This window comes from Rousettus aegyptiacus, unplaced genomic scaffold, assembly GCF_014176215.1.
Source record: "Rousettus aegyptiacus isolate mRouAeg1 unplaced genomic scaffold, mRouAeg1.p scaffold_m13_p_13, whole genome shotgun sequence".
NCBI lineage: Eukaryota > Metazoa > Chordata > Mammalia > Chiroptera > Pteropodidae > Rousettus > Rousettus aegyptiacus.
In genome coordinates, this window is record NW_023416288.1 from 16,674,861 (window position 1) to 16,701,885 (window position 27,025).

Genomic DNA, 27,025 nt, shown 5'->3' on the forward strand with positions numbered 1-27,025 from the left:
AATTATAAGAAAATCTACCTGGTAAATGTCATGTTAGCCAACCATGTGGAATCATTATTTCTTTTTTCCTTTGGCAGATTTTAACAGAAAGAGATAATTCTTCATCTTTCCTCAAACCCCTGTCTGAAGAGAAAGCCATACATAATGAGGCAGTATATTTTTTTAATTGTGTAAGACTTAATTCTTTTAATAGCAGAAAGGCAGCAAAAATGTATATTTGGATTAAATAACTGAGTATTGATAATGGCACTAGTAATGAGCAGGTGGGGGTGGATTTCAGCCTGCAGGAGAATCTTTTGAAAAGGTCAGCAGCTGTTAGAAGTAGCTGACATCTAGTTTAAGTTCAAAGAATATACAAATTTACAAATATCCTTTAATCTTTTCTTAAATGAAAAAGTGGGTAACATCTTGAAGTACAGTGTGTTTAGCAGGGAAAACATAAATGTCAATCTTTGTAACAATGGAACTTTAAATCTTTTTTATCATATCCTCTCACTTTTATATTACACATGCGATTGGAATTATGTATAGTTTTAATGGTTGAATTTTATTAGTTTCAAAATGCAACATACATCTTTGTAATATGGCGAAGTTGTTTCTGGTTGCTCAAATTATCACAGGTTTAGAGTTGGAATTTTTAATATGGAAAGTATAGGTGTCATTTTTTTTTCCATTTTCATACATGTAAAATATTCGAGAAACCGGTATATCTCAAAATGTTAACAATAATAATCATCAGTGGTTCAACTTTTACTTCTAATTCTTTTGTGTGTGCGTGTGTGTGTGTGTGTATGTGTGTGTGTGTATTATCCTATTTTAGAAAAGAGAAGACACGTAAATTATATTTTTGTTCTATGTGTGTTTTTGTTTTGTTTTTTTCTATTCTTATAGGACTAGTAGATGCTGCAGTCGATGCAGCACCTGGATCAGGTGTGTTTATACAATTGCATGGCCAGTCTTTGGGTGGTAAATTTATAACTCCAAAAACTGGATGTCCCTTGAATTTTCTACCAACTAACATATCTCTAATTTTGCTGTTGTGTTTTATAATTAACAGTTTTTCTCTGTAACAAAATCTTTTCTTACAATAAAACTACATGTTCATATTTGAATTTAACAACTAAGATTCATAGTCACCATCATCATATCTATTTCTCCACAGAGTTGAAGACCATTTTGATTTTTTAAAGAAAATGTTGGTTTATTAAAACATTTTTTTCTTTAACAAATATATTAAATCCTTGCAGCCTATGACTTTTTCAAAATACTGTTTCTAAATCAAGATATATATAAGATGATGGTATTAACAGAATCAAAGAAATTTAGTAGAGAGATTTTCTGGTTGATTAACTTTTATATTAACATTTAACTCAGCATTGGTTTAAAAGTGAAGCTAATTTGTATAGATTCCTAGTCCTGAGTAGAGTGTTGGCAAACTCTATATTTCTTCCATTTTCTTCATTAGAGGATTGTTTTACTTTGCTATATATACTTAATTATTATGTGATTAATATTAATAGCCAGCATTTATATAGGGCTTACTATACCCTAGCCGCTATTCTTTACATATATTAACTCATTTGCTCCCACAGTAACCCTTAGAGATCAGTACTATTACTATTCCCGGTTTACATATAAGGAGGTTGAAGGACATCATGTTGAGTGTCACATAGGAGATTAGTGGCAGAGCTAGGATTTGAATCCACACCCAGTCTCAGCTCTTACGCACTGTACCACACTACCTCTCTTGTCAGTTTTCCCTTGATACACATACTTGTGAGCATGTAAGACTAACTCAGGAATATGGATCTAATAAGGAGTAAGACTAACAAGAAATTCTGATTATAGTTGTATTTCTTTTTCTATAACTCTTATTTGCCTTGTTTAAAGATTTACAGTATTTGATCTTCATGTGTATTCTATATGCATATAAGAAGTGTGTGTTTAAAATGAATTGATTTTTGCCTGAGGCGAGTTATTTCTATGCTTGAATTTAATTAGACTGTTCTTTTCCTCATAGTAAAATGGATTTGGGGGGGGCAGTCATTTGCTGTGGTGTTTTCTTTTTGTTGATTTATATAATTTTACTGCTGCTAACTGATACAGGAATATGTTATTTTGACATTGTCATAAGAATATTTTTTTACATGCGTTTGAAATAAAATTTGATCATAGTAATGGGTGATTTCACTATAATAACATTGTGATTTAACTGAATATATTTTTGCATTTTATAAACAGAATTACTACAGGAGACAGAAAAACTAATGAAGGAAAAACTAGAAGTACAATGTCAAGCTGACAAAGTACGCGATGACCTTCAAAAACAAGTGAAAGCTCTAGAAATAGATGTCGAGGAACAAGTCAGTAGGTTTATAGAGCTGGAACAAGAAAAAACTGCTGAATTAATGGATTTAAGACAACAAAACCAAGCACTGGAAAAGCAGTTAGAAAAAATGAGAAAATTTTTAGATGTAAGTATTCTCAATTTAAGAATTGACTTTTCTCAGTGGAATGCTACCTGCTGTTATCCTAGGTTGTGAATTTTAAATTACAAAGAGACTCATGAATTCTAACATTTTCATCTCTATGTGTCTCCACCAATTAATTGAAAAGTACTATTACAATTTAAAATTTTAGTAATTGTTATTGTACAGCGATCAGAATTAAAAGCAGTTCAGGCAGATTCTGAAGAAGCCCTACCAGTTAGCCTTTCCAAATTCATAGTGAAGAAGCTTGTCTTATTATTGCCTTTAACCAATAGCCAAAGCAGGTGAGGATCTTAAGAGCTAATTGGCCACCATTGTTTCACCCACAAAAGAGAAACATTACAGGTAACAGTGTGCTCTCGAAACGAGGCACTGGAACGGTTGTCGTGCTGTCATTACTCTCTTCCCAAAAGATGTTACATCTCTAGTTTCACTTGGATTTTCTTCTTTGGGGTTTCATGTAAGCCTGATGTTCTCTTCACAGATCAGAAAATCATTCTTACACATTATAATTTTAGGGGTAAAACATAGATTAGGATGAAAGAAATCAATTTAGTAAACAATGTATACTATTTATTTTGTGTAATAACTAAATTACAGTGGAATGAATTCCTCCTTTGCTCCAAAAAAGTACATTCATTTTAAGGATAGTATTTTTATTTCATTTTGTATTTAACATTATTTGAATAAAAATGTGTTTCAAATAATATTTAAATGTTTAAATTTTAGTCAAAGAGCCCAAGTAGGCTCTGTACCATACAAAAAAAAAAAAAAAAAAAAAAAATGTTGTCTTTGTAAACCTTTTGGTTCGGGATATTTTGTTGTTTGTTTTCAAGTAAAACTATACCTACAACTAACAGGTTGTAAAGGAAATAATAGCTTCAATAAATAGTTTCTTCAGATACTGTTGTTATTATTAAATTTCAGGAGCAGGCCATTGATAGAGAACATGAGAGAGATGTATTCCAACAGGAAATACAAAAACTAGAACAGCAGCTTAAAGTTGTACCTCGATTCCAGCCTATCAGTGAACACCAAACTAGAGAGGTAAGACCCTGACAATAATTTGTATACTGTATACAAAATAAGATGCATGTTGTAAAAGCTTCAAAGGAATTATTATTATTTTATGTAAATCTTCAAAATCCAAAAACTAAATATTCAACATGAGAAAGTTCTTAAAACCCTAAAACTTATTTATATTAAAATTTAGAATCATTCTCACCTGCATTTATCTTCTAGTATTGCCCATTTAAACAAACTTCTCTACTGTGTTTTCTGTTCCCATTCCCAGCAAAACTGATCAAGAGCTGTCTGTGTTCACTCTTTATGTCCCCATCTCCTATTCTCTTCTCAGTCCACTCCAGTGAAGTTTCTAACCTCTCTGTCTCTGTGGGGTTTTTATCCGCTACTCTGTTAACACTAATCTATGCAGTTTACTTCTAATTTCCTCAAGATAAAAAAAATCTTGACTGTAATAGTATATTGTGCCATTTTGCTGTGCCTGTTTTTTTGTGTTTTCTTTTGACCTTCCTCCAAATCTTAGTCTACCCATTATTGTTAAAGTTTCCTCTCAGTAGCTCTATTGCTATCATCTCGAACATGTAATTTTAGGTAAGCTTTCATTTCTTTTAATGTTTTGAGGAGTAAGTATCATTTTTAGATAATTTCCTCCAAGTATCTCACTGAACTAGGGTAGAATTCCTTTTTTTCTTATTATCACATTTTTTTTTTTTTTAGTAAGCTTTCTCTTTCCGCTTAATCAGAACTAATTTCAAAGCTATCTTGTTAAATCTTCCTGTATCCTTCCATCACAGATCCATTTACTTGAATGGACCTGCATCTCAGAATCACTTAGGGAAATTTTCAAGGTACACGGATCCCTCTCGCCACCCCACATTCTCATCTTTATTCTGAGCTGATGGATTGTATAGGCTGAAAAGTATTTCAAGTGATTATATTAAAGCTACCTCATCCCTTTTCATCCTTTTGGTATTTAGAACCATTCTATTGTTTTATATTGATTATAACCACTTGTGGAAAGAAAAATAGAATTCATGAAAGATTTTTTACATAATTTTATCTCACATACGAGTATAAGCTGGTACTGTGTAAACTTATCTTTATTAGTTTTTAGTTTGGTTATGTTTTTAGAGATTGTAATTCAACATTTAAAAGTTATTTTTTCCTTCTAGCTGGAAAAAGTCTTAGTCTTAAAGAACTTTTTTGAAGGGCTGGAGAAAGCAATATCATTTCTCCTACCTAGTGCTGTTTAGTTTTATCAACTCAGAAAATGTAACCGTGGTTGGAGACAATAGTTGCTATTCTTATCAAAAATAAAATTAGCATAGCATCTAAAAATACTTTTAAAATGAGGATAGATGTGTTATTAGCTTGTTGAAATTTTTTAACCCATTTTCCGTTTAGAAAAAAAAAAATACAGCTTTCTGCCAGTGTTAATTTAATTTTATATAAACACACTTTTTGAGGCTGAAGTAAATCTGACTGGTTTTCAATGTGAAAATAAAATATAAGAACTATTCTTGGAGTCTTTCTAAGCAGAACTTGCCTCTAACCCTAATGTAACAGAAATGTGTACGTAAACCGGATTCATCAAATGAATCTTCGGCTAACAACTAACTACTCGAGAATGATGTTTCCATCACATTTTAGAATGCTGAGTTTTCTAGGATTTGGCATTCTTAGGGATCAAGAATTACTATATTTTATAAATGGAAATGCCACTCCTAAACACAGAATACATAAATAGAATGATGTCATTTGTTTCCAGAGAATATCGATATACTATAGCGATATGAAAATAATAATAAAAGCGAGCTATTTCATGGCAAACTCTGTGGGTAAGATTAGGACTTACCTTTTTTTTCTCTCTTTTTTTTTGCAAGTTACCTTGGGGTAAACACTGCAGCTACAAGTGCCGCTAGCAAGTATTCTCAGGACAAAGGGGAAATGGGTTAAATTTACAGATTTTGCTTATTATATTTCCAGGTCGAACAGTTAACAAACCATCTGAAAGAAAAAACAGACAAGTGCAGTGAGCTTTTACTCTCCAAAGAGCAGCTTCAGAGGGATGTACAAGAACGGAATGAAGAAATTGAGAAACTGGAGTTCAGAGTAAGGGAACTGGAGCAAGCCTTACTCATTAGCACAGACACTTTTCAAAAGGTGTGCTGTTTTCTTTGGGTTGATTTTTAGCAGATGTTTTCATCAGATTACTCTTAGTAACACGAACATCAGTTCTTTTAAATAAATTGCTATTGACTTTTTGTTGATATTATATAATGTATACATCTTCATTGACATCATAACCATTACGATATATTCTTATCCCCAAATGTTCTTTGTGTACCTTAGTCCTGAGAAAGGAAAATTAGTTATGCCAAAAATATTAATTATACTTTTAACCATCAACAAAGTTGTAATTCTAAAATAATAGCCAAGTGAAAAAGCTTGGACACCAGTTTAGCCTGATCCTTTACCCCAGACTAAGAAGTAATGAAATCTATTCCCATTGTAATTTTTGCAAAAAGCAAACATAAATAGAAGGAGGGCAGAATAAGGAAGTTTAGGAATAGGGCAGATGAGGGAATAGCCTTTGTTTTATCTGAGGAATGAATTTTAAGAGTGTCAAACTTTCCTGTTTGAATTTCTATAAAATGCATTCAAAACTGAATATCTGTAACTTTTTGATTATTCACTAATGTAGATTATTCTAATTAAGAGAAATTGAATTGCTACTTCTCCAATTAAAAAGGATAATCAAGATTTAATGTCTGAAATTTTGAAAAAATTCTTATATATTTAAAGGTAGAGGACCGAAAACAGTTTGGAGCTCTAGAAGCTAAAGCAGAACTGTCCTTAGAAGTACAATTACAGGCTGAACGAGATGCTATAGACAGAAAGGAAAAAGAGGTAAGGAGTTTATTTTTAATGGATAAAATATGGTTTGAATTATATCACATAAGTCACCTTGGAAATATCATTTGAACAGAGTGGAGTTTGTGGTCTAAAACAAAGTTTAGACTGTTTCTTAGTTCATTACCTAAGTTGACCTTGATGACAGGTAAACATTTGAACAGATAGTTGGTGTGAGGAGGAGTGATCCAGGTAGAGGGGACAAGTGTAAAGGCCTTGATACAGCAAGACATTTTTAGGCCAGTTTGGTAGACATGAATTGAATGAAGAGGAAAGTAGAGAGGGATAGTAGTGTTCAGGCTAAAAGTGGCATCTCTTTTTCAGCTGACTTTACTGTGGGCTTTGAATTATTATTGCTACTTTATTGTGGGTTCTTTTTTTTAAGTTGTATTGCCGTAGGACATTATAGTGCCGTTTTACAATATACTAAACATGTTCAGAAAACAAAAGATTAATAATAAAGTAATTATATAAAGTTCTATGTTTTTCTATTCCCCTTAAAAAAAAAATCCACTTTTAAAACACTACTTTCCAATTTTTAATTAAATAATCCTTATCTACTATTAATTTTTCAAAGACAAATGATCATCTACACTGTGTAGTGATACATCATTTAAAATGTTTAAATTTTTTAAATTAGATTTTTATCTCTTCATATAGTTTTCTCAGGACATTTAATATATTTTAACAACAAATATTTGTTGAAGTTAGCCTGTCTATAAATGTTAGTGAGAACTTTGAAAAAATACAAGAATGACTTAGACATCAGCTAGGACTACAGCTCAGAGAACCTGTAGTTTGGAGGAGAAAAAAAATCTATAAATAACTAATAGAAATGATCATTCCCATGAGAAGGATTATTTTCTCACTAACATAATACTAACTAATGTTTAAATAAAAACATGTTTTTTTATTTTGTGTGACTTTTCTGTGAGAGGCAGGAACACTTTTGTTTATATGTTTGTTTTAAAAAGGATTAAACATTTAAAGATTTACTTTAAATAGTCAAATTGTCTGCTCCCTAAAAAAAATGGACCTTCAAAACTGGACCCCAAAGCAACGATAGTTGATTATGGATTGTTGATTAAGTTTACTAATTTTATATTTTTATAATCTTTTGAATTTTAGATACTATTACTAACACTTGAATTTCTTGAAGTAAATCCCCAGTAACTGTCTACCTTTTACTCAGAATCATAGTTCCTTAAAACTGCAAGAGACCTTAGAGAACCAACACTCACGTCTGAGACAGAGCCAGACATGTTGAATGAGTGAATAAAGAATTAAACTGACAGCTGGCCCTGGTCTACTAGTTTTTAAAAACAGTGACAAGTACTGTGTCAGACCTAATCATAGTTTCAACGAGACTGAAAGACAAGAATATAGAATTAAAACATACATCTTTTAATGAAAGTAATTTAAGCATTCTCTCCTGCACTAGGCAAATATTTTCAGTTAGCTGATGGAGTATAAATATGTCTATATGTATCATTGTATTTGAAATACCTTCTACTACTCTGATAGCCTAATTTGTGTAAAATTTTTTTTAAGTTTATTATAATGCTTGGAAATGCAGAATGAATTGAAAGGGAAGAAAACTTTAAAAGATAGGAATTTCAAGATGAAAGAGAAGGGGAATGATGTCAAGAAATAGAAGGAAGAATTTCTTTAAGAAAAAGATGCCTTCAATAGGTTTTAGCTCTTTATACAGATAGTGTAGGTAATCTAGCTTAATATCTGACTTACAGATGGCACTAACAAATAATAATAGTTAACTTTGTTTAAGTCTGTGCTAGAAATTGCTAAGTGTTTAAATGCTTTATGGTATTAATCCTTATCCTCTCTCTGAGGATAGGCTCTATTGTTATCTCCGTTTTATAAATGAGTAAACCAAGTCTTAAGAGAGGTTAAATAACTCACTTGTGGTAACACAGTAAGTGGTTGACCAAGAATTCCTCCAATTGATTTCTCTGATTCTGGAGCTCTGTGATGCTGTACTGCCATAGCATGAGGGCGTGTTTTGTCTTGTTGGTAGAAGTATTAAAGACTGTCATTCAGCATTTATTGAGCTCTTACCGTGTGTAGACCACCACTGTCCAGGTAAAACTAGCATCAGACTTCAAGAAATCTACTGAGGAGGCATACACACTTTTGAAGGACACAAAAGACTTAAAAAGAAAACACGTAGGTGCAAATTAAAGTAATCTAAACAGTCTAGATAGCATTTGGTAGCTAAATTAAACAAAATTAAAACAAATAACTACCATTCTATTTTCAAACCTTAATAACATTCTGGTTTGAAGTTGTTATAGACTCAGTAGTAAGACAGCCTGGGACAGAAACTGGAGTCTGTCTGAATAAAAGGAAAGAATTCCCTACACTGTCCTTTTTGAGAATTGGAGTCTCTGCTATGATGCCTCAAGTTCAGCTATTTATGACAGAATGTTAGTGCTTTAGACCAGGGCTTCTCAAACTTTAATGGATCCCTTCGAGATCTTGTTAAAATGAAAATTCTGATTTCCTGGGTCTAGGGTGGGACTTGAGAATCCATCTATCTAGCATGTTCCAATGTAATGCCAATTCTGCTGGTCCAAGGACCACACTTTAAATAGTAAGGCTTTAGATCACAGAGCTAAATATTTGACCTTAAACTATTGTATCAAAAAGAAAATAAATACCATGTGAGGTGGGGCAGCAATTTTGAACTTAAATATCTATGTATGTGTTGAGATAATACCTTGTCATCACAAGTAGATCTAAAAGATAATAATAGGTATAAATACTATTACATTAGGTAACTTCGAAGAAGATATAATTATCACCATTTTCAGCAAACTAACCTGATGATTATATATGCACAACTACTAAGTATATTTTAAGGTGTGTCTACTGAGTTTAATGCCAGTGTACAGAAAATAATTTAAATGTCTTAGACATTAGTTATTAGAAGCACAATAAATGATAGTTAAGAATATAAGACTCCAGAGATAGATTACCCAGGTTCAAAAGCTGACTTCAGGACTAGGTACACTTCTTCCAGTGACTCCCTTCCTCATCTCTGAAATAAGGATAAACCTAGTAAAGATCTCATAAGTTTGTTACAGGGTTTTAAAAAAATAATACATGTAAACACTTTAAGTAGTGCTTAATACACTATCTATAAATGATGACTATTACTAGTATCAGTACTATTTCTGTTAGGGATATATTAGGCTAAATGATTTTGAAGATCTTAACCTTGCCACTGCTAAGATATGATTGTGATTATGTGTCTGTATGTAATCAGTATATGCCCCCTTTCAAGTTCTAAGGCAGTAAATGATTTATATAAACTGCTCTCTAAGCCAGCTGCCACTAAATGCTGCTCCTAAAATCTTAGGTTTTTTAATGCAACAATTTGATCATCAGGAAAATACACAATTGCACATCCATACATTAAATATTTATAAGTAGCTACAAAGCAATGAGCTAAAAGTTTCTGTTTTCAATCAAACCCAATTTTTTAAATATAACAATAATTAACTCTTAATGTTCATCATTTGTTCCAGTTTCTATATAACTAGCAAAGAGCAGTTGCTTTATCATTAATGGTAACCTGTCCTCAGAAATGAGCTATATGTCTATTGTCCTACATATTGGAGCTAATTTTCTCCTAAAATGGTATTAATAACTAACTTAGGCTTTGAGTTTCTGTATGTCAGACCTCCACTTCTACTTCCTTCTCCTTAAACAAGGCACCTGGCAGCCAAATCTTTTGTTGGGTATTAATATGGACTAAATTGAGTTAGTCTCACTTGGTGGCAAAAATAACAGTTTTAATTCTTTCTTTTGTCATTATCTTTGATAATTCTTTTATCAGAATTTTATCAGATAAAAAATAAGATATAAAAGAAGTTTTTAAATGTAGACTTTTTCCTTTCCTCCCATGACTCTTGTAGGCTTTCTCCTTTATCAGAGGATATTTCAGACAGGACATTGCTCCTCTGAAGGTCTCCTCTTTGCTTTGAGCATTTTCAGTTTGAAAATGTTTAGAAACCACACAGTTACACCTGACTTAGAGAAACCCTATTCCTTTCTTCGACGTCTCACCTGTTTTAAGCATACACACTTTATAGTGCTAATACAGCACTCTTCATTCTCTCTTAACAAACATTTGTATGAACAGTTTCTTTCCTTTTGATGATTTTGGTTTGAAAGATCACGAACTTAGAAGAACAATTAGAGCAGTTCAGAGAAGAATTGGAAAATAAGATTGAAGAAGTTCAGCAACTACATATGCAATTAGAAATACAGAAAAAGGAATCTACTACCCGCCTACAGGAACTTGAACAAGAAAACAAATTATTTAAGGTAATTAGTTAAGAAAAACCTTGCCTGTTAGTGATTCATAGTTTTTGTATTGTGCAAGCCTTAGTATTAAGCATTTGCTAAACCCAGCTGCTAAATAGTACTTAACAGAGGAATATTAGCTGCAAATGGATTTGCATGGAACTTATCTTAAGCCAACATAAACATTTAAATGCATCATGAATGAAAAATTTTGAGTTTATCAAAATATTTTAAGAATTATTGATTTATAATAACTATGATATCTGATTTTTTTCATTTTTACATTTTGGACACTATATCTTTTGTAAGAGTAACTTGAAAGAAAGTTTAAAAACCACGTGTAAATCTATCCAGCTGAGATGGTTATTTTTGTTTCTAGGATGAAATGGAAAAACTAGGATTTGCTACAAAGGAATCTGATGGTATCTCTACTCAGGACCAACATGTGCTATTTGGGAAATTTGCTCAAATAATGCAGGAAAAAGAGGTAGAAATTGACCGATTGAATGAACAAGTTACAAAATTTCAGCATCAACTTAAAAGTACAACAGATAACAAGGTACACTAATTTAAATTAATTGTTAACATGAAGTTAATTTAAGCTAGACTTTTAAAGGGCAAATGGTCATTTTTCAGTTTCTCTTTGAATTTAAAAGCCAAATAAACCTTAATTCCCTTTTATCCATTAATTTTAATTTAACAAGCTATGTATATTTTTGTCCCCTCCTAATGTCAAAGATTTTTTATGTTTTACAGGGAGTCTCTGGTGACTTAGATTTCATTATCATTCTAACCAAACCTATAAAAATTCTGTTTAGTATGAGTTAAATAAGATAATGACATTTGTGTGTCATTTGCTATAGACTTTTTATTTCAATACTTGATCCAATTAGAATGTATTGATATTGACTATTTTACTTATGGGAAATCAGCTACTAAAAGTGGAGATCATTTTATATTTAAGAAAATTTTTTGAAGTTCAAAAAATTAGGTTCTTGTTTGATATAATGGGAGACAGTTATATATGTAATATATTAAAGTTAACTTAGTTATGTCCAAGGGATATATTATTTTGTGTGATAAACACTTGAAGATCCTACCCTAAAATAAAATATAATTCTCAAAACATAAATACATATTTATTATATATGTTACTCTTTTCTTCATTGACTAATAGGTTATCGAAGAAAAAAATGAACTGATAAGGAGTCTTGAAACCCAAATAGAACGTTTGATCAGTGATCAAGAACGTGTGAAGAAAAATAAGGAAGAAGAAATCGAGCAGCTCAATGAAGTGATTGAAAAACTTCAACATGAATTGGCAAATATTGAACAGAAGACATCAGTGGATGCTAATTCTCTCCCAGAAGAAGCAGATAGTTTAAAACATCAATTGGATATGGTAATAGCAGAAAAACTGGCTTTGGAGCAACAAGTAGAAACTACTAATGAAGAAATGGCCTTTACAAAAAATATACTTAGAGAAACCAATTTTAAAATGAACCAGCTAACACAGGAATTATTCAGCTTAAAGAGAGAACAGGAAAATGTGGGAAAAATCCAAAGTGTACCAGAGAAAAATGTTAACATGGCTGTAGACGATCTTAGCAAAAATAAACCTGAACTAGAAATGGTACATACTGAGGATGCTCTTAAACCCCTAGAAAATCCGACTTACCTCAGCTCTTTTGAAGAAAGAGTTTCCATCAATAGTTTGGAAACAAAGGTGCTACAACTTGAGAGCGCTGTGAGTGCAAAGAACTTAGAACTTACCCAGTGTTATAAACAAATAAATGACATTCAAGAGCTAGCCCAGGCAGAAGCAGAAATGTTTAAAAATAAGATTGCGAACTTACAGAATATACTTGAGGAAAATGTTGCTGCTGCTCTTGTGAGTCAGGTCCAACTTGAAGCAGTTAAGGAATATACAAAACTCTGTCAAGGCAGACAAGCCAGTTCATCAGAGCCTGAAAGAACAAATACACAGAATTTAAATCAACTAACAGAAAACAAGATGGAGTCAGATGTGTCAGCATTAATGTTGAGAATATCAGAATTAGAAAGCCAGATGGTTGAAATGCAGACCAATTTGATTTTAGAAAAAGAACAAGTAGAAATCGCAGAAAAAAATGCTGTGGAAAAAGAAAAGAAGCTACTAGAACTACAGAAGTTACTGAAGGACAGTGAGAAAAAACAGGGCAGCAAAGAAAGAAAAAGAAGCCCTCAAGGAGATTTTGAAGTTCCCAAGGTTAGTTTGATTTTTTTTTTCACTTAAATACCCTCCGAAACTCTTCTTTTCCTTTGTTGCTTAAGCTCTTTGCTAATTTACTAAATTAGAGATGGTGTTCTTGTACACCTAGCAATTGTATATAAAGAGTTTTTATAAAAATATTACTATTGTATTACAGTCATATTATCACTAGAATAATGGATACAAATCACATTTTGTGGTCTTCAAATCACATTATTTGACTAGCATAGGTATTAAATATAGCAACTAGAAGAAACTTAGAAATATTAAGTTTAGCAGATGCCTCCTGGAACTTGTGTAGGTTTTATCCTTTTCCTTCTAATACATATTTATGTGATCATCCCTTTAGATAATGGAAAATATAAAAATATATTAGTGTTATACTGAATTAATGTGTAAGCGATGTCATTAGTGTTTGCAGATTTTATGCCTAAATATGAATTTCATCCTTTCCTAGGAAAAAATTGCATTTAGCCTTTGTAAGTCTACTTATATAAAGATCTGAAATTGCAGTTATTTCTTAGCAGTAGGACCGATATGAAAGGACCTTTTCACATTCTCACTTTACATATTTATAATTTTGGATAGTAGATGCCCATTCTTATCTGAGCACCAGATTAACTGATATATCAGAATTCTATAAATAGGACAGTAATTCTTGCCATTTTGCCATTTACTAGGCTTTTTCCTCCTAGCTTACTGGAACTAAATTACTATAAGTAATATTAAAATAGTAGTGGTACTTTTCATATATATAAAACTACTAAGAAATATTTTAGTGACACCTGGTATCTTTTGAGGAAAGTGTCATAAATGGAAAGTTTTCTGAATAGTAACAAATATTTTTATTAATAATTATAAATCTTTAGGATATATACTAATGACATGATTTACCTTTGATTCCCAGAAAATCATTCTTTTCTTACTGTCTCAAGAATATAAAATAATGGCTCTGAAAGTTTCTCTGTTTGCTGAAAGAACATGGATCATTTAAACGCCTTTATTTTATAGGCAGTCATTCGTGAAAAAGCTTCATTAGAATTTATACATTCCTTCAACTTGGTATATTTTTTTAAGTGGAAGATACTTGTATTTTGAAAGCAAATCTAAACTCTTTCTGAGCCTTTCATTGTGAGAAATAAAATTGCTTTCCTTCAGCCTCCAGACAATTGTGTATCTGGAGTTGAAGAGATTTAACAGCAAGAATCCAGATTTTTAAATATAATTGTTTTTTAAATGTTAATGTTCAGTTCTTTGGATGAAAGGTGCTATATTCTCTCGGTGTAAATTAAAAATATTATAGGAAGTTTGTCAGAAAATTTTATGTAATATATAGTCTGTAATAGGTCCCAAGAAGAAATTAGTATTTTATATTAACACATTTTAAATTTAAAAAAATGCTTATTCCTTCAAAAAAAAAGTGATGTTTTTTTTTATGTTTTTCCACTATTATTTAGACAACTACTGAACTAATCCATAACCAGGAAGAAAGTGGATTTTTTGTTCAACTTGAGGCTCTTAGAGCTGAATCAGCAGCTACCAAAGAAGAACTTGCCAGTTATAAAGAAAAGGCAGAAAAACTCCAAGAGGAACTTTTGGTAAAATAAGTAACATAGCTGCTAATATACTTATTTCTACCTATATTTTATTTCAAAGTATATTTTCTTTTATAAAAACAAACCCTGATCCATAACTTAAAGCTAGTAAAAAATAAAAACCTTTGTTTTTTGAAATTTGATGAAAAGTTATTATAAATTTCTTTACTAGCATCTTCTTGCTTGTTTTGACTTAGAATCTTTCTTAGGAAGATGCTTTTACTCTCTAGTCTATTAACGCAGGAGGAGAAAAACAGATGTTAATAACTGTGAGAAACCATGAGAACCAAAAGTAGAGGCAGATAAAATAATTTCACTTCTATAGTGACTGTGCATATATACGAATATGTATGTGGAAACAATGAATGCTTCTGAAGTATTTTTTTCTATTATTTTGAGTAAAATAAATACATTAGCATGAATTATACTCTCTAAATTCTACATTTGATATTTTAAACTAAATGTTCTGCTGTTCTATTCATTATGTTTCAGGTGAAAGAAGCAAATATGGCATTTCTCCAGAAAGATTTAAGCAAAGTTAGAAATCAACTCACAGAGGCAGAAGAAAAATTATCCTACTTAGAAAAAGAAGATAAGACTGAGGTACAAGAAAACAGAAGGGTCTGCATATTAGAGCCACTTCCTATTAAAATGGATAAAAGTTCCGCATCCCAGACAGATGGGACTCTCAAGGTCAATAGCAGCAATCAGACTCCCCAAATTCGTGTTAGAAATGCAGGAATCCAAATCGACTTACAGAGTGAATGTTCATCAGAAGAAGTCACTGATATAATCAATCAATTTACTGAAAAAATTGAGCAGATGCAAGAGCTACATGCTGCTGAAATTTTGGATATGGAATCCAGACATATTTCAGAAACTGAAACCTTGAAAAGAGAACACTGTGTTGCTGTTCAGTTACTGACAGAGGAATGCGGTACCTTGAAGGCAGTGTTACAGTGTCTAAGATCTAAAGAGGTATTTTTTTTTCCTAATAAGTGTTTTTCAACATCCTGTGTTTTTTTTTCAAAATTCTGTGTTTTTAAGAGAAAAAGAAATTTGGGACAATCGCTTCCTTATGATAAAATTACAGTTTTAAGGCTTTCATTGTGTAGAATCAGATAATAACTACCCTCAAAGTTCCTGTGCAGATGTGGAACGTGATGTTTTCATTCCATAACACATGAATGTTTCTTCTTCTTATGGTAGTATCCATAAAGAAAAAATTAAAGACTTGTTGTAAGCCATAAATAGTTGCATTTATTGTGAAAACTGTGACAGACTTAATTAAGTTACTTAATAGCATTACAAAGACCAAAGTTAATCATTGGACCCTATTTTTATTAAGCCAAAAAAAGTTATGTTTTTTGTTTGTTTTCTCTAATTAGGAATCCTCTGTTCCTGAAGTAACACATTCTGATGCTTACCAAACTAGAGAAATATGTTCCAGTGGTAAGTTATATAAAATTTCTGGAATTTTTATGGTATACTTGCTTTAAAAGTGTTCGTTTCTTTTTAATAGTCAATGATTTTCTTTATTTTAGATTCTGGATCAGACTGGGGTCAGGGAATTTATCTTACACAAAGTCAGGGATTTGACTTACCATCAGAAGGCCGAGGAGAAGAAGGTGAAAATTCAACAGATTCATTTCCAAAGAAAATAAAGGTACTAAAGGACAGATATCTTTTAGTAAAACAGCCAGTGTGGTTTCTATATTAGACATAGTAGTTTTTTAGAAGTTACATAGTAAAACTCTCTCTGAAGAGAGAATTGCAGAGCTAGCAGGAACCTTGGGGATTATTAAGTTTTATTTTTGTATTTTGCAGATATTAAAGTACAATGTATTTAATAATTATTTGTATAAAGATTTTTAAAAATTGCTATTACTTATATTTTTGTTTCTCAAAATTATTAAAGTGGTCTCAAGGACTAAAATTTATCTCCTGCATGCTTTTTTGGTCAAATTAGTGGCTATTCATTAAATCCAAGAGAGAGCATTAGATAAATAGAAGGAACAAAGTCACAGGCCATCTCCTGGAATTGGCTTACCCCTCCACAGGAAAAAGGAGGGTATTCAGTAATGGCGGGCTGGTACTTCCTGTCTGCAGTGCCTTTTCCTAAAACAGTCTAACAAGGTAAAGCTGTCTTGCTTAAAATGTATTTAAAATGTATTTCTCCTTGTATGTCTGGCTGGCATTCTTTGAAGAAGTTGTCTTAATTCTGGCTTTGTGATTTCGGTTTCTAGGGATTACTGAGAGCTGTCCATAACGAAGGTATGCAGGTGCTCTCTCTCACTGAGTCTCCCTATAATGACGGAGAGGACCATTCTGTTCAACAAGTTTCAGAATCTTGGCTAGAAGAGAGAAGAGCTTACCTCAGTACAATCTCATCTCTTAAGGATTTAATTACCAAAATGCAAGTGCAAAGAGAAGCCAAGGTACTTAAAGAATATTACGCATCTAAATAGTTTTATATTTTTTTAATCAATAGTAAGGCACTTTGCAAATTAATGTCTTGAATTTCATGGTGTATTTTCACATGAATTACTATATGTTGTATAAATGCCCCAAGTCATACATTTGAAAATAAATTCACATGCTCTTAGGCTTCTAATATTTATTTTGGTCAGTAGCTAAATATGATTTTTAGAATGTTTTTTAAACATGCTTATTTGGAAACTAACTTTCGTTTTTCATACTTTGCTAGGTTTATGATAGTTCTCAATCTCATGAGAGCTTCTCAGACTGGCGAGGTGAACTTCTGCTTGCCCTTCAGCAAGTTTTCTTAAAGGAGCGCAGTGTTTTACTCGCCATATTTCAGACCGAGCTGACAGCTCTGGGTGCTAGTGATGCAGTTGGATTATTTAGCTGTTTGGAACAGAGGATACAAGAACAGGTATCAAAGTGAAACTTTTAAGTAAAACTTTAAAAGAACGAATGCTTTTTAATGTAATAAGAAAATGAGTTAATTAGTTTTAGAATAAGTCTGAAGGTTAAAATTTTTTCTTTAAGTTTATTGGGGTAACATTGATTAATACAGTTATATAATTTTCAGGTGTACATTATCATTTGACATCCATTTTACTAGTATCTAATAGAATCTCTTAGTATATTCTGTTGTATGTTTTCCACCCAAAGTTCAGTTTCCTTCAGCTACCATATATTTGATTCCCTTAACCCAACTTCACCTTTCCCCTTCTCCCCCCTATATTTGACCCCCTTTACCCTGTCTACCTCCCCGCTCCTCTCCCACTCCACTACTAACCACTAGTCTATAGTCCATGTCCATGAGTCTCTGTTTGATTGTCCTGCTCATTTGTTGCTTTTAGGTTTATATCCCACATATAAGTGATATCATGTGATTTTCAACCTTTTCTGTCTGGCTTGGGGACCATTTTAAACTGCAAAATCTGTAGTAAAAAAAAAAAACACAAAGTGCAAAAAATACATTACTAAATGGTTGACAAAAAGGACATTGTTTATAGTAGAAGGGATGAAAGAAGAGGCATAATGTCAACTTGTTGTCTTCTTTAGCAAGTCATCTATTGTAGGACACTTCGGTTGTTTCTGTGTCCTGGCCACTGTGAATAATGTTACTGTTAACATTGGTGTGCAAATATCTTTTTGGATATGAGTTTTCAAGTCTTTGGGGTAAATACCTAGTTGAGAGATTGCTGGATCATATGGTAGATCAATTCTTAGTTTTTTGAGGAACCTCCATAGTGTTTTTTCATAATGGTTGTACCAGTTTGCAGTCCCACCAGCAGTGTAGGATGTTCCTTTTTCTCCACATCCTCTCCAACATTTCTTATTACTTATCCTATTGATTATAGCTATTCTAACAGGTGTGAGATAGTATCTCATTGTGAAGGTTAAAATTTTAATAGGAGCCACTAAGAATATTTAGAAGAAAAATTACTACCTTAAGTATTTTTATCTTATGTTAGAAAATAAATAAGACTGAAATTAGTGAGCTAATCATCCAACTAAGGAAGTTAGAAAACAAGTAACAGAATAAGCCCAAAGAAGTTAGAAGGGTTTTGATATAGTCAGTTCTCATTATTTCCAGTAGTTAGATTCTGTAAAGTTGCCATATAGGAGTAGGTTTCTGTGAGCTTCTGCTCATGACATTTTTGCTAACCAGTCAATATATAACCTTGTCTTTTGTGTGTTTCTGTTTAAATGTACCTTGTTTTTCATAAAATACAGCTTTCTCGTATTTAGGAACATTGGATAATACTTCATCACTATGCTTGGGGACCATTTTAAACTGCAAAATCTGTAGTGAAAAAAAACACAAAGTGCAAAAAATACATTACTAAATGGTTGACAAAAAGGACATTGTTTATAGTAGAAGGGATGAAAGAAGAGGCATAATGTCAACTTGTTTGTCTTTAGCTAAGAACATGCACATCTGACGATTTAAAATTTTTGCCACTCTGTTTTCAAATGACTGTAAAAGCAACACAGATACTGATTTTGGGGTCACAAATGTATTTTAGTGAATAGGCAAATTTGTAAATACATAATCAGCAAATAATGAGGCTTCACTGTAATAAAGAAAGTCAGTGAAATGCATTCACTAGTACAATAGAGAGGATAAAAATGTTAAAAGTTGGTGTTCTGAAAGGCTAATAAAATTTTTTTTGGAGAATTGGTTAATTAAAATGGTAATTTATTTTCTAACATAAAAAAAGGAATGAAAATAGGGTCATAACTAAAGATATCGCCAAGATATAAAAATAATAGAATATTATGAATAACTTTATGTCAATTCAAAACCTTAGGAGAAATGGACAGATTTTCTAGAAGAATGTTTTCTGTCGAAACTCATTCAGGAATAAATAAAAAACCTGAAAAGACTTGTAAGTAGTAAAGGAATAAAATCAGTAGTTCATAATACTCGAAGCCCAGATCTTGATCTTTAAGTACATTCTCTATTAAAGGAGCTTGGACTCTTAGGAGAAATGGCTGATCCCAGGGCTGGAGCAAAGAAAGTACAAAATAAATCTAGAATATCTCATTTTGCTAAAAAGGAATTGCTCAAAGAATAAAGGCAATATGTCAAAAGGTAACAGAAGCCAACTTGAAGGAGATCCCACTGGCTAAATTTGGGACAATTTCAACATCAAGCTAAATAATGAGAGTGACAGCTTATAAACCAAAGAGTAAATAAGAATTCATGAGTTCATAAAAATATAATAAATGAATAAAAATTCTTTTTTACAGTTAGAATGCCAACTAGTGTGTAGAAGATATGAAAGAAGTAGTAAATCACACATTATTAAACACTAACAGTCAACTCAATGTGATCAGGAAAGTATATATTTACATAGTCTCAAAGTAAATCATCAGAAAATCCTTTTTAATTACAAAAAGAAAAGCAATAAGTTTACAGTGGAGAACCTTGCAAGTGATCAGAGTTAATATCACCAGTGATAGAAGAGATAGACATCATGTACTTCCTGATATGAAGGACACAATATCACTTTTGTGCATAGGGACAAAATTCACTCATAGGGACATATTAGACCAAAACAAATTGATGCCATTACACATCTTCAGAATGGCCAAAATAAAAATTAGTAACAATGCCAAGTGCTGACAGAGAATCTCTCATATATTTTTTAGGGAGATAAAATGGAGAGAGCCACTCTGGAAACTGATCTGGCAGTTTCTCATAAAGTTAAATATACACTTAACCATACAACTTACAAGTCATACTCGCAGGTATTTAATCTGACAGCAATGAAAACTTATGTCTACATAAAAACCTATACATGAATATTCATTAGTAGTTTTATTTGTGGTAGCCCAAAGCTAGAAACCACCCAAGTGTCCTTTGACAAGTGAATGGATGAACAAATTATAGTAGATCCATACAATGAAATACTACTTAGCAATGGAAAAGGAACAAACTATTGATACTCTCAACTTCTTGTATCTTCTAAAACTCTTGAAATGATGAAATTATAGTGATAGAGGACAGATTAGTAGTTTTCAGGAGTTAGGATTGAAGAGAGGATGTGACTGCAAAGGAGTTTCTTTGTGTTGATGAAACAGTTCTGTATCCTGATTGTAGAGGTATTTACATGAACCTATGCATGCGATAAAATTTCATACTTCTGTACACAAAGAAAATGAGTGAGTGCTCATAAAAATTAATGATATCTGAATAAGTCCTGCAGTTTAAATAGTATTATACCAATGTCAGTTTCCTGGTTTTGATAATAGACTATAGTTATGTAAGATCAGGGAAACTGGCTGATGGATACATATCTTAAATTATTTCAAAATAAAAGAGTTTTTAAAATTGAGGGTCATACTACAAAATAACTAGCCTGTTCAAAAATTCAAGGTCACAAAAGACAAAGACTTTTAAATAACACTTTTTTCCCTTTTGCTATTAAGGACATTTAGCAAAATTTAAATAAGCTTTATACAATATAGTAGATTATAGTAGGTTAATTTCCACCTTGATAATTGTACTATAATTTGTAAAAAAATGTTCTTGTCTTTAGTAAATATACACTGTTGTTTTTAGGGTTTGAGGAATATCTGCCTGCAACATATCATCACACATTTTGGAAAAGAAAATTAATGATATGTGCATGTCTGTGTATAGGTATACACACAGACACACACACACACACACACACACAGAAAGAATGGTAAAGCAGATGTGGTTAACATTTGGGGAATTTGGATGAAGGGTATATGGAGATTCCTTGCACAATTTTTGGAGCTTTTCTGTGAGTCATATTATATCAAAATATGAAATTAAAAACAATTTTTTAAAACTCTACCCATAAGAATTACCCTAAGCCTAAATGGTTTTACAGGTGAAATCTACCAAACATTCAAGGAATAGCTAATTCCAATCTTACACATATGCTCTCCATTGTTGGCTGATTGGAGGAATGCCCACCCGATCTTTTTATGAGGAAGCTAGTATAACCCTGTTCCCAAAATCAGACAAAGATAATAAAAGAAATAAAAAATATGGCTCGAGGTTGTTCCTGATAATAGATGCAGAAATCCTAAACAAAATGTTAACATACCAAATCCACCAATGTACATATTTTTAAAGGCACAGTCACCTACACTTATCCAGGAATGCAAACATAGCATAATATTTAATAGCATACTATTAAAAATAACTCATGTGACTCATTACTTCAATAAATTAAAGGGAAGAAACAATGATCATCTCAAAAGATAAAACTAATTAATTAGAATGAAGAATTTTATGCTTTAAAATACCTTGAAACAAATAACAAACTAAAAAAGGGATTTCCTGACCTAAATAAAGGATATGTCTAGCAAAAACCTACAATGAGCATCACATCTGATAGTTAAATATTAAAAATATTTTTTAACAAAGGGTTTGACTTTGTCCTAAATGTCTAGCTAGCAAAGTAAGAAAAGTAAATAAGTAATGGTTAGAGATGGGGAAACCCCTTATTCACTTACATAGAAAACCGAAGAGAATCTATGCACACAGATTTTTATAATAAGAAAGTTTGATAATATTGCTGGAGAGAAGATAAAGATGTAGAAATCTAATTTCTTAATAAATAAAATTTTAAAAATAATTATTTATAATAGCATTAAATGGATAAATTCCCGAAAATATATAAACTACCAAAACTAACTCAGGAAAAAATTAAAAATCTGAATAGATATATAATAAAGAGTTCAATTAGTAATTCTAAAACTTCTCACAAAGAAAAGCCCAGAATCAGATGGCTTCACAGGTGATTTCTACCAAATGTTTAAAGAATTAATGCCAGTCCTTCACAAAATCATTTACATGAAGAAGAGAAGGGATCACTTCCCAACCTATTCTGTAAGGCTGGTATTGCTGATTACAAAACCAAAGACATCACAAGTAAAGAAAGCTACTGACCAGGTATCCAATGAGGTTAAATGAACCAGTGGATACATGGGCAGATGGCATGTGCTCTCATGGAAGATGATAATGACTATTCCATAATTAAATAAAAAGATACTCAGAAGGTACTCTATTATTCATACTATGAAACATTATATCATAATGAAAATCAATGTGAAGTAGGGCTACGTGTGTCAGGCCAGTTGGTTCACCAATATGTTAAGTGAAAAAGACAAATTATAGCAAGATGAATACAATATGATGTCATTTATATATATAAAGTTTTAAAACATGCAAAACAGTATTGCATATTGTTTAGGATATATATGTGTATGTAACACAATATACAGAAATTATGAAAATAACACGAGACTTAGACTTTGGTTATTTCTTGAGCAGGTGGTACAGAGGAGGATGTGTTCCGGGGGTTGTACGCAGGGGGCTGTAGTTGTATAGGAGCTATTTCTCAGGCTAAGTACATGAGTGTTTATAAGTCTTTATGTTTTCTTGTGTGTTCGAAAAATTTCAAAGAAAATATAAAGATTAATAACCAGAAAGTGAGTACTAATGAACAGGAAGAGGAAATTAATAATTTCTTTTCAAAATTTTAGCATGTGTGTTCCATTCATTCTTCAGACTTCCTGCTTGTTAATTTTATTGTCTTTACAACTCTCTTCACTTGATTTTTTACTTGCATTGTTATAGGGTATTGAATATCGAGCAGCTATGGAATACCTTCAGAAAGCAGATAGAAGGAGTTTGTTATCTGAAATTCAAGCACTGCGTGCTCAAATGGATGATATAAAAATAACGCTGAAAAGAGAACAAGAGAATGAACAACCAAACCAAGGTATGCTGTATGATAGGCTTATATGGTATACAAATAGGTGAAAATATTTCACTTTGTCTTGCATCCTATTATTCAGTTAAAACACATTTCTTCTTAGTCACATTTTTTTCTCATTTTCATATCAAAGAGATAATATATATTACTCTAGGGATTAAAGGATTGTCTAGTGGTTTTAAATATATATATATGTTTTTATATGCATATATATCTTAGTGTATATATATTTATGTATTTTATACACACACCAACACATATACCCTTGAACACAGTTGACCCTCGAACAACATGAGAGTCAGGGGCAATGACCACCCGAGCAGTTGAAAATCTGAGGATACTTTAAGACAGCCAGCCCTCTGCATATTTGAATTTCCAACCACAGATCAAAAATTCAGTTTTGTTTTTTTTTAGAGTTGAAAAATATTTATTTACATTAGGGTTCTCTAACCAGGTACAAAATCATATTTAACTTTGGCAATAGAAATAAAATAGATAATGCCCAATCTTGCTGTGCCATCTAAGCTTATTGCTCCATGTTAAATAAAAGCAACAGTTCTTGAAATTTGGAAGAAGTGGCGGTTGTGGAGGTGAGGGGGTTGTTGCTCAGTTACTGCAAAGAAAAGATACTGTGTGTGACACAGGCTGGTAAGGACATACTTTAAAATACCAAGGACTTGGTTTTTTTCTTCTGTAGAGTTTGAAGACAACCTTTGCTAGCTATGTGTAGAGAGAGAATGACAGAAACTCTTATAAAATACTTTAATCAAAGACTGCAATTTTCTGACACAGAAACAGATATATTTAATTTAAAGTGAATAAGAATTGCCTTGACCAGGTTGTTTTGCCCATTAAGTTCATTATCTTTCTTTTTTTGAATTCTTTATGAGGATAACCTAAAAGAAAAAGAAATCCACAATGAAAGTAACTATTCCTTTTTTAATTCTTTTTTTTATTGTGAACTATGTAACATGAATACAAAAAATGTACAAAAAGTAAAAATAGGCAGTATAACAAATTATTAAATAAATATCTGTGGAAATATCCCTACATCAAGTACCCAGAAGCCCCCTGCCCATACACTTATTCCTCTACTAACCTAGAGGGAATGATTATCCTGATTTTTTTTGTTGTTTTACTATCTATTTATAAATTCCTAAACCTTATAAGTTTAAAGTTTTTCCTGCTTTCAGACTTTATCACTCTATATATGTTTGTGTCTTGCTTTTTTCTCCTCTCTGTGACATCCTTCTGCACATTGTTGTGCAGTGTTTCTGATGAATACATTCATAAGAGCTCTGGGTACATACCCAGGAGTAGAATTGCTAGGTTAATAGAATACATATCTTCAAATTTATCAGATAATGCCCAAAACTGTTTTCCAAAATTGTCACATCAATTTGTACACTTACTAGCAGTATATGAGAGTTCTGTTGCTTAACATCTTTGCCAGCAGTTGATATTGTCAGACCTTTATTGCCAATCTGATGAGTATGCAGTGGATCGTTATTGTGGTTTTAATTTATATTTAATTACTGAAGTAGTTTAGTCTTGTTGTCATTTGATTATTAACTGACTAGATTTCTGCTTTTGTGATGTGCTTGCTTATATCTTCCCTACTTTCAATGCAATGTCTGTTAATTTAAATTGAGCTATATGGGAAAATCATTAGAGAGTAAAGCAAAATATAAAATTTTCATCATATCTAGTGTAGACACATGTGTTTGTCTTCAGTTATGTTTAATATAATGATAGAAACTTCTGTCCTTTTTAAATTTTTAAAATTATACCATAGTCTTACATTCGTCTTTGGAAAGCTGAAGATTTTAAATGTCTTAAAATAGTTCAGAGAAAACAGATATAATGAGGTCACAAATTAAATATGTCCCTTATATTTAGACATAGAATTAATTGAAGATTGTTTTTAGAGAATTGCTTAGTATATTTTACCGAAGTTAAATCAAACCCCATTGAAAGCTTAATTATCACATAGCTATATATTTATATATATGTAAATCTTTAGCCTCTACTTCCTAAGAAATAGTTTTAAAAGCCTAAATTAACATGATTATCTTCTAAAGCCAATATTATTTCTGCTTCCTAACATCAGTAATATGAATTGTACTATGAAGTGATGAACTTTGATAAAATCGTTTAAGTTAAAAATATATCCGTGGTGGAATAGCGAAACAAAAGAATAGAGTGAAAATCACACCTACAATTTTCTGAATCCTAAAATAATGACTATTAATACACAGGTAAATGTGTCTCCAGTCCTTTTCATTGTATATATGTTTATATATGTTTATATTTTTCACAAAAATGGGATTCTAATGCATATTTTATAAGTTTTTAAAATTTTTATTGTGCTTAGGGAGTTAATATTTCAGTTTGATTTCATTGTAACAAACCTATAGCAAGAGTTTGGTTGATTTTTAAAGAAAAAAAAAACCTGATCCAAATTGGGGTTTGGGCTTCCCGCTTCTCTTACTCTAAAGTTCCTAGGGACTCTCTGTGAAGGAGGGCCAAACAAAGGCCAGCAGTGCCGTCGGTTGCAGCCATGGTTACGTGGGTGACTCCTGGAAGGAGTTGGTGTGCCTATCAGAATCGAGCTATAGGAATTCCAAATGAACAAATACAGGTTTCTGTTGTGTGAACATTTGAAGTATTTTTTATTTCAAATCTTGTATCCATTAACGTGTTGTGTTAAACTTTTATCATACTTAGATATTTATAGTTCTGAAATCTTGACCATTAGCACCGTGAGAAAAATATGTATAAAACGTATTGATATGAATTTCTAACTTTGGGGACTACAATATTTTCACATTTGCTTCATAGTAATCTAAATTGCAAGTCAGTTCTCATCAACAAAATATTTATAAACCAAATATGAATGGCTAGATCATACTTTAAATATTAAAAATTTTCCATTTAGAACTCTTGGAATATAACATACAGCAGAAGCAGTCTCAAATGCTGGAGATGCAAGTGGAGCTCAGCAGTGTGAAAGACAGAGCAACAGAATTGCAGGAACAACTGAGTTCTGAGAAAATGGTGGCTGCTGAACTGAAGAGTGAACTTGCACAAACTAAACTGGAACTAGAAACAACACTTAAGGCACAGCACAAGCACCTCAAGGAATTAGAGGCATTCAGGTGTGTCAAGCTTCCTTACAAACCTGTAGTAGTGAAGAAATTGGGATAATTTTGTCACAGACATTATGCAGATCTTACAAAAACAACACTATACATGATGTTTAAATGGCGTGAAACTTTGTAGGAAGAACCACAGTGGAAAGGAAGAACTCCAAATTTTTCCAACTGACAAACTCATTAATTAGGTATTGGCTTATTCTCTACTGTGGCTTCGGTTCTGTTTGAGACTTGTTGTATAAAATGTATAATTTTGACGTTTATTTTACCACCTAGTAATTTGAAATGACATTTATGATCTCAATAGAATTCATGGTTTAGTTGGCTAATATATGCAAAATGTTTTAAAAGATATATGCAAAATGCTTATAAAAAGAGTTGTTTGTGTAGCTACTGAGATATTCTGCTTGCTACGGACACATTTGCAAGTACAGTCTTTGTTTTGAACATTGTTTTTACACTCACAAGCACATGGTAATTCCGTGTTCAGTAGAAGACAAAGGAAAATTTTTATTAATGTTATTTTGTAACA

The 27,025-nt window shown here is 31.8% G+C and overlaps 1 protein-coding gene across 8 annotated transcripts in view; it reads left to right on the top strand.

Annotated features, from left to right (window-relative positions):
- Window positions 1-27,025, top strand: part of AKAP9 (A-kinase anchoring protein 9) — a 143,426-nt gene that overhangs the window by 103,140 nt on the left and 13,261 nt on the right. For 5 of the 8 annotated variants that reach the window (XM_036230333.1, XM_036230335.1, XM_036230336.1 and 2 more), the window contains 16 exons: window positions 892-930; window positions 2,242-2,474; window positions 3,417-3,536; window positions 5,499-5,675; window positions 6,318-6,422; window positions 10,623-10,775; window positions 11,134-11,313; window positions 11,932-13,002; window positions 14,463-14,603; window positions 15,093-15,578; window positions 15,989-16,052; window positions 16,145-16,266; window positions 16,847-17,038; window positions 17,308-17,496; window positions 23,200-23,344; window positions 26,277-26,496. In XM_036230333.1, coding sequence (XP_036086226.1) covers window positions 892-930; window positions 2,242-2,474; window positions 3,417-3,536; window positions 5,499-5,675; window positions 6,318-6,422; window positions 10,623-10,775; window positions 11,134-11,313; window positions 11,932-13,002; window positions 14,463-14,603; window positions 15,093-15,578; window positions 15,989-16,052; window positions 16,145-16,266; window positions 16,847-17,038; window positions 17,308-17,496; window positions 23,200-23,344; window positions 26,277-26,496 — 3,637 coding nt within the window. The remainder of the gene's footprint in view (window positions 1-891; window positions 931-2,241; window positions 2,475-3,416; window positions 3,537-5,498; window positions 5,676-6,317; window positions 6,423-10,622; window positions 10,776-11,133; window positions 11,314-11,931; window positions 13,003-14,462; window positions 14,604-15,092; window positions 15,579-15,988; window positions 16,053-16,144; window positions 16,267-16,846; window positions 17,039-17,307; window positions 17,497-23,199; window positions 23,345-26,276; window positions 26,497-27,025) is intronic. The other 3 variants (XM_016161301.2, XM_036230338.1, XM_036230337.1) reach the window with 2 other exon arrangements.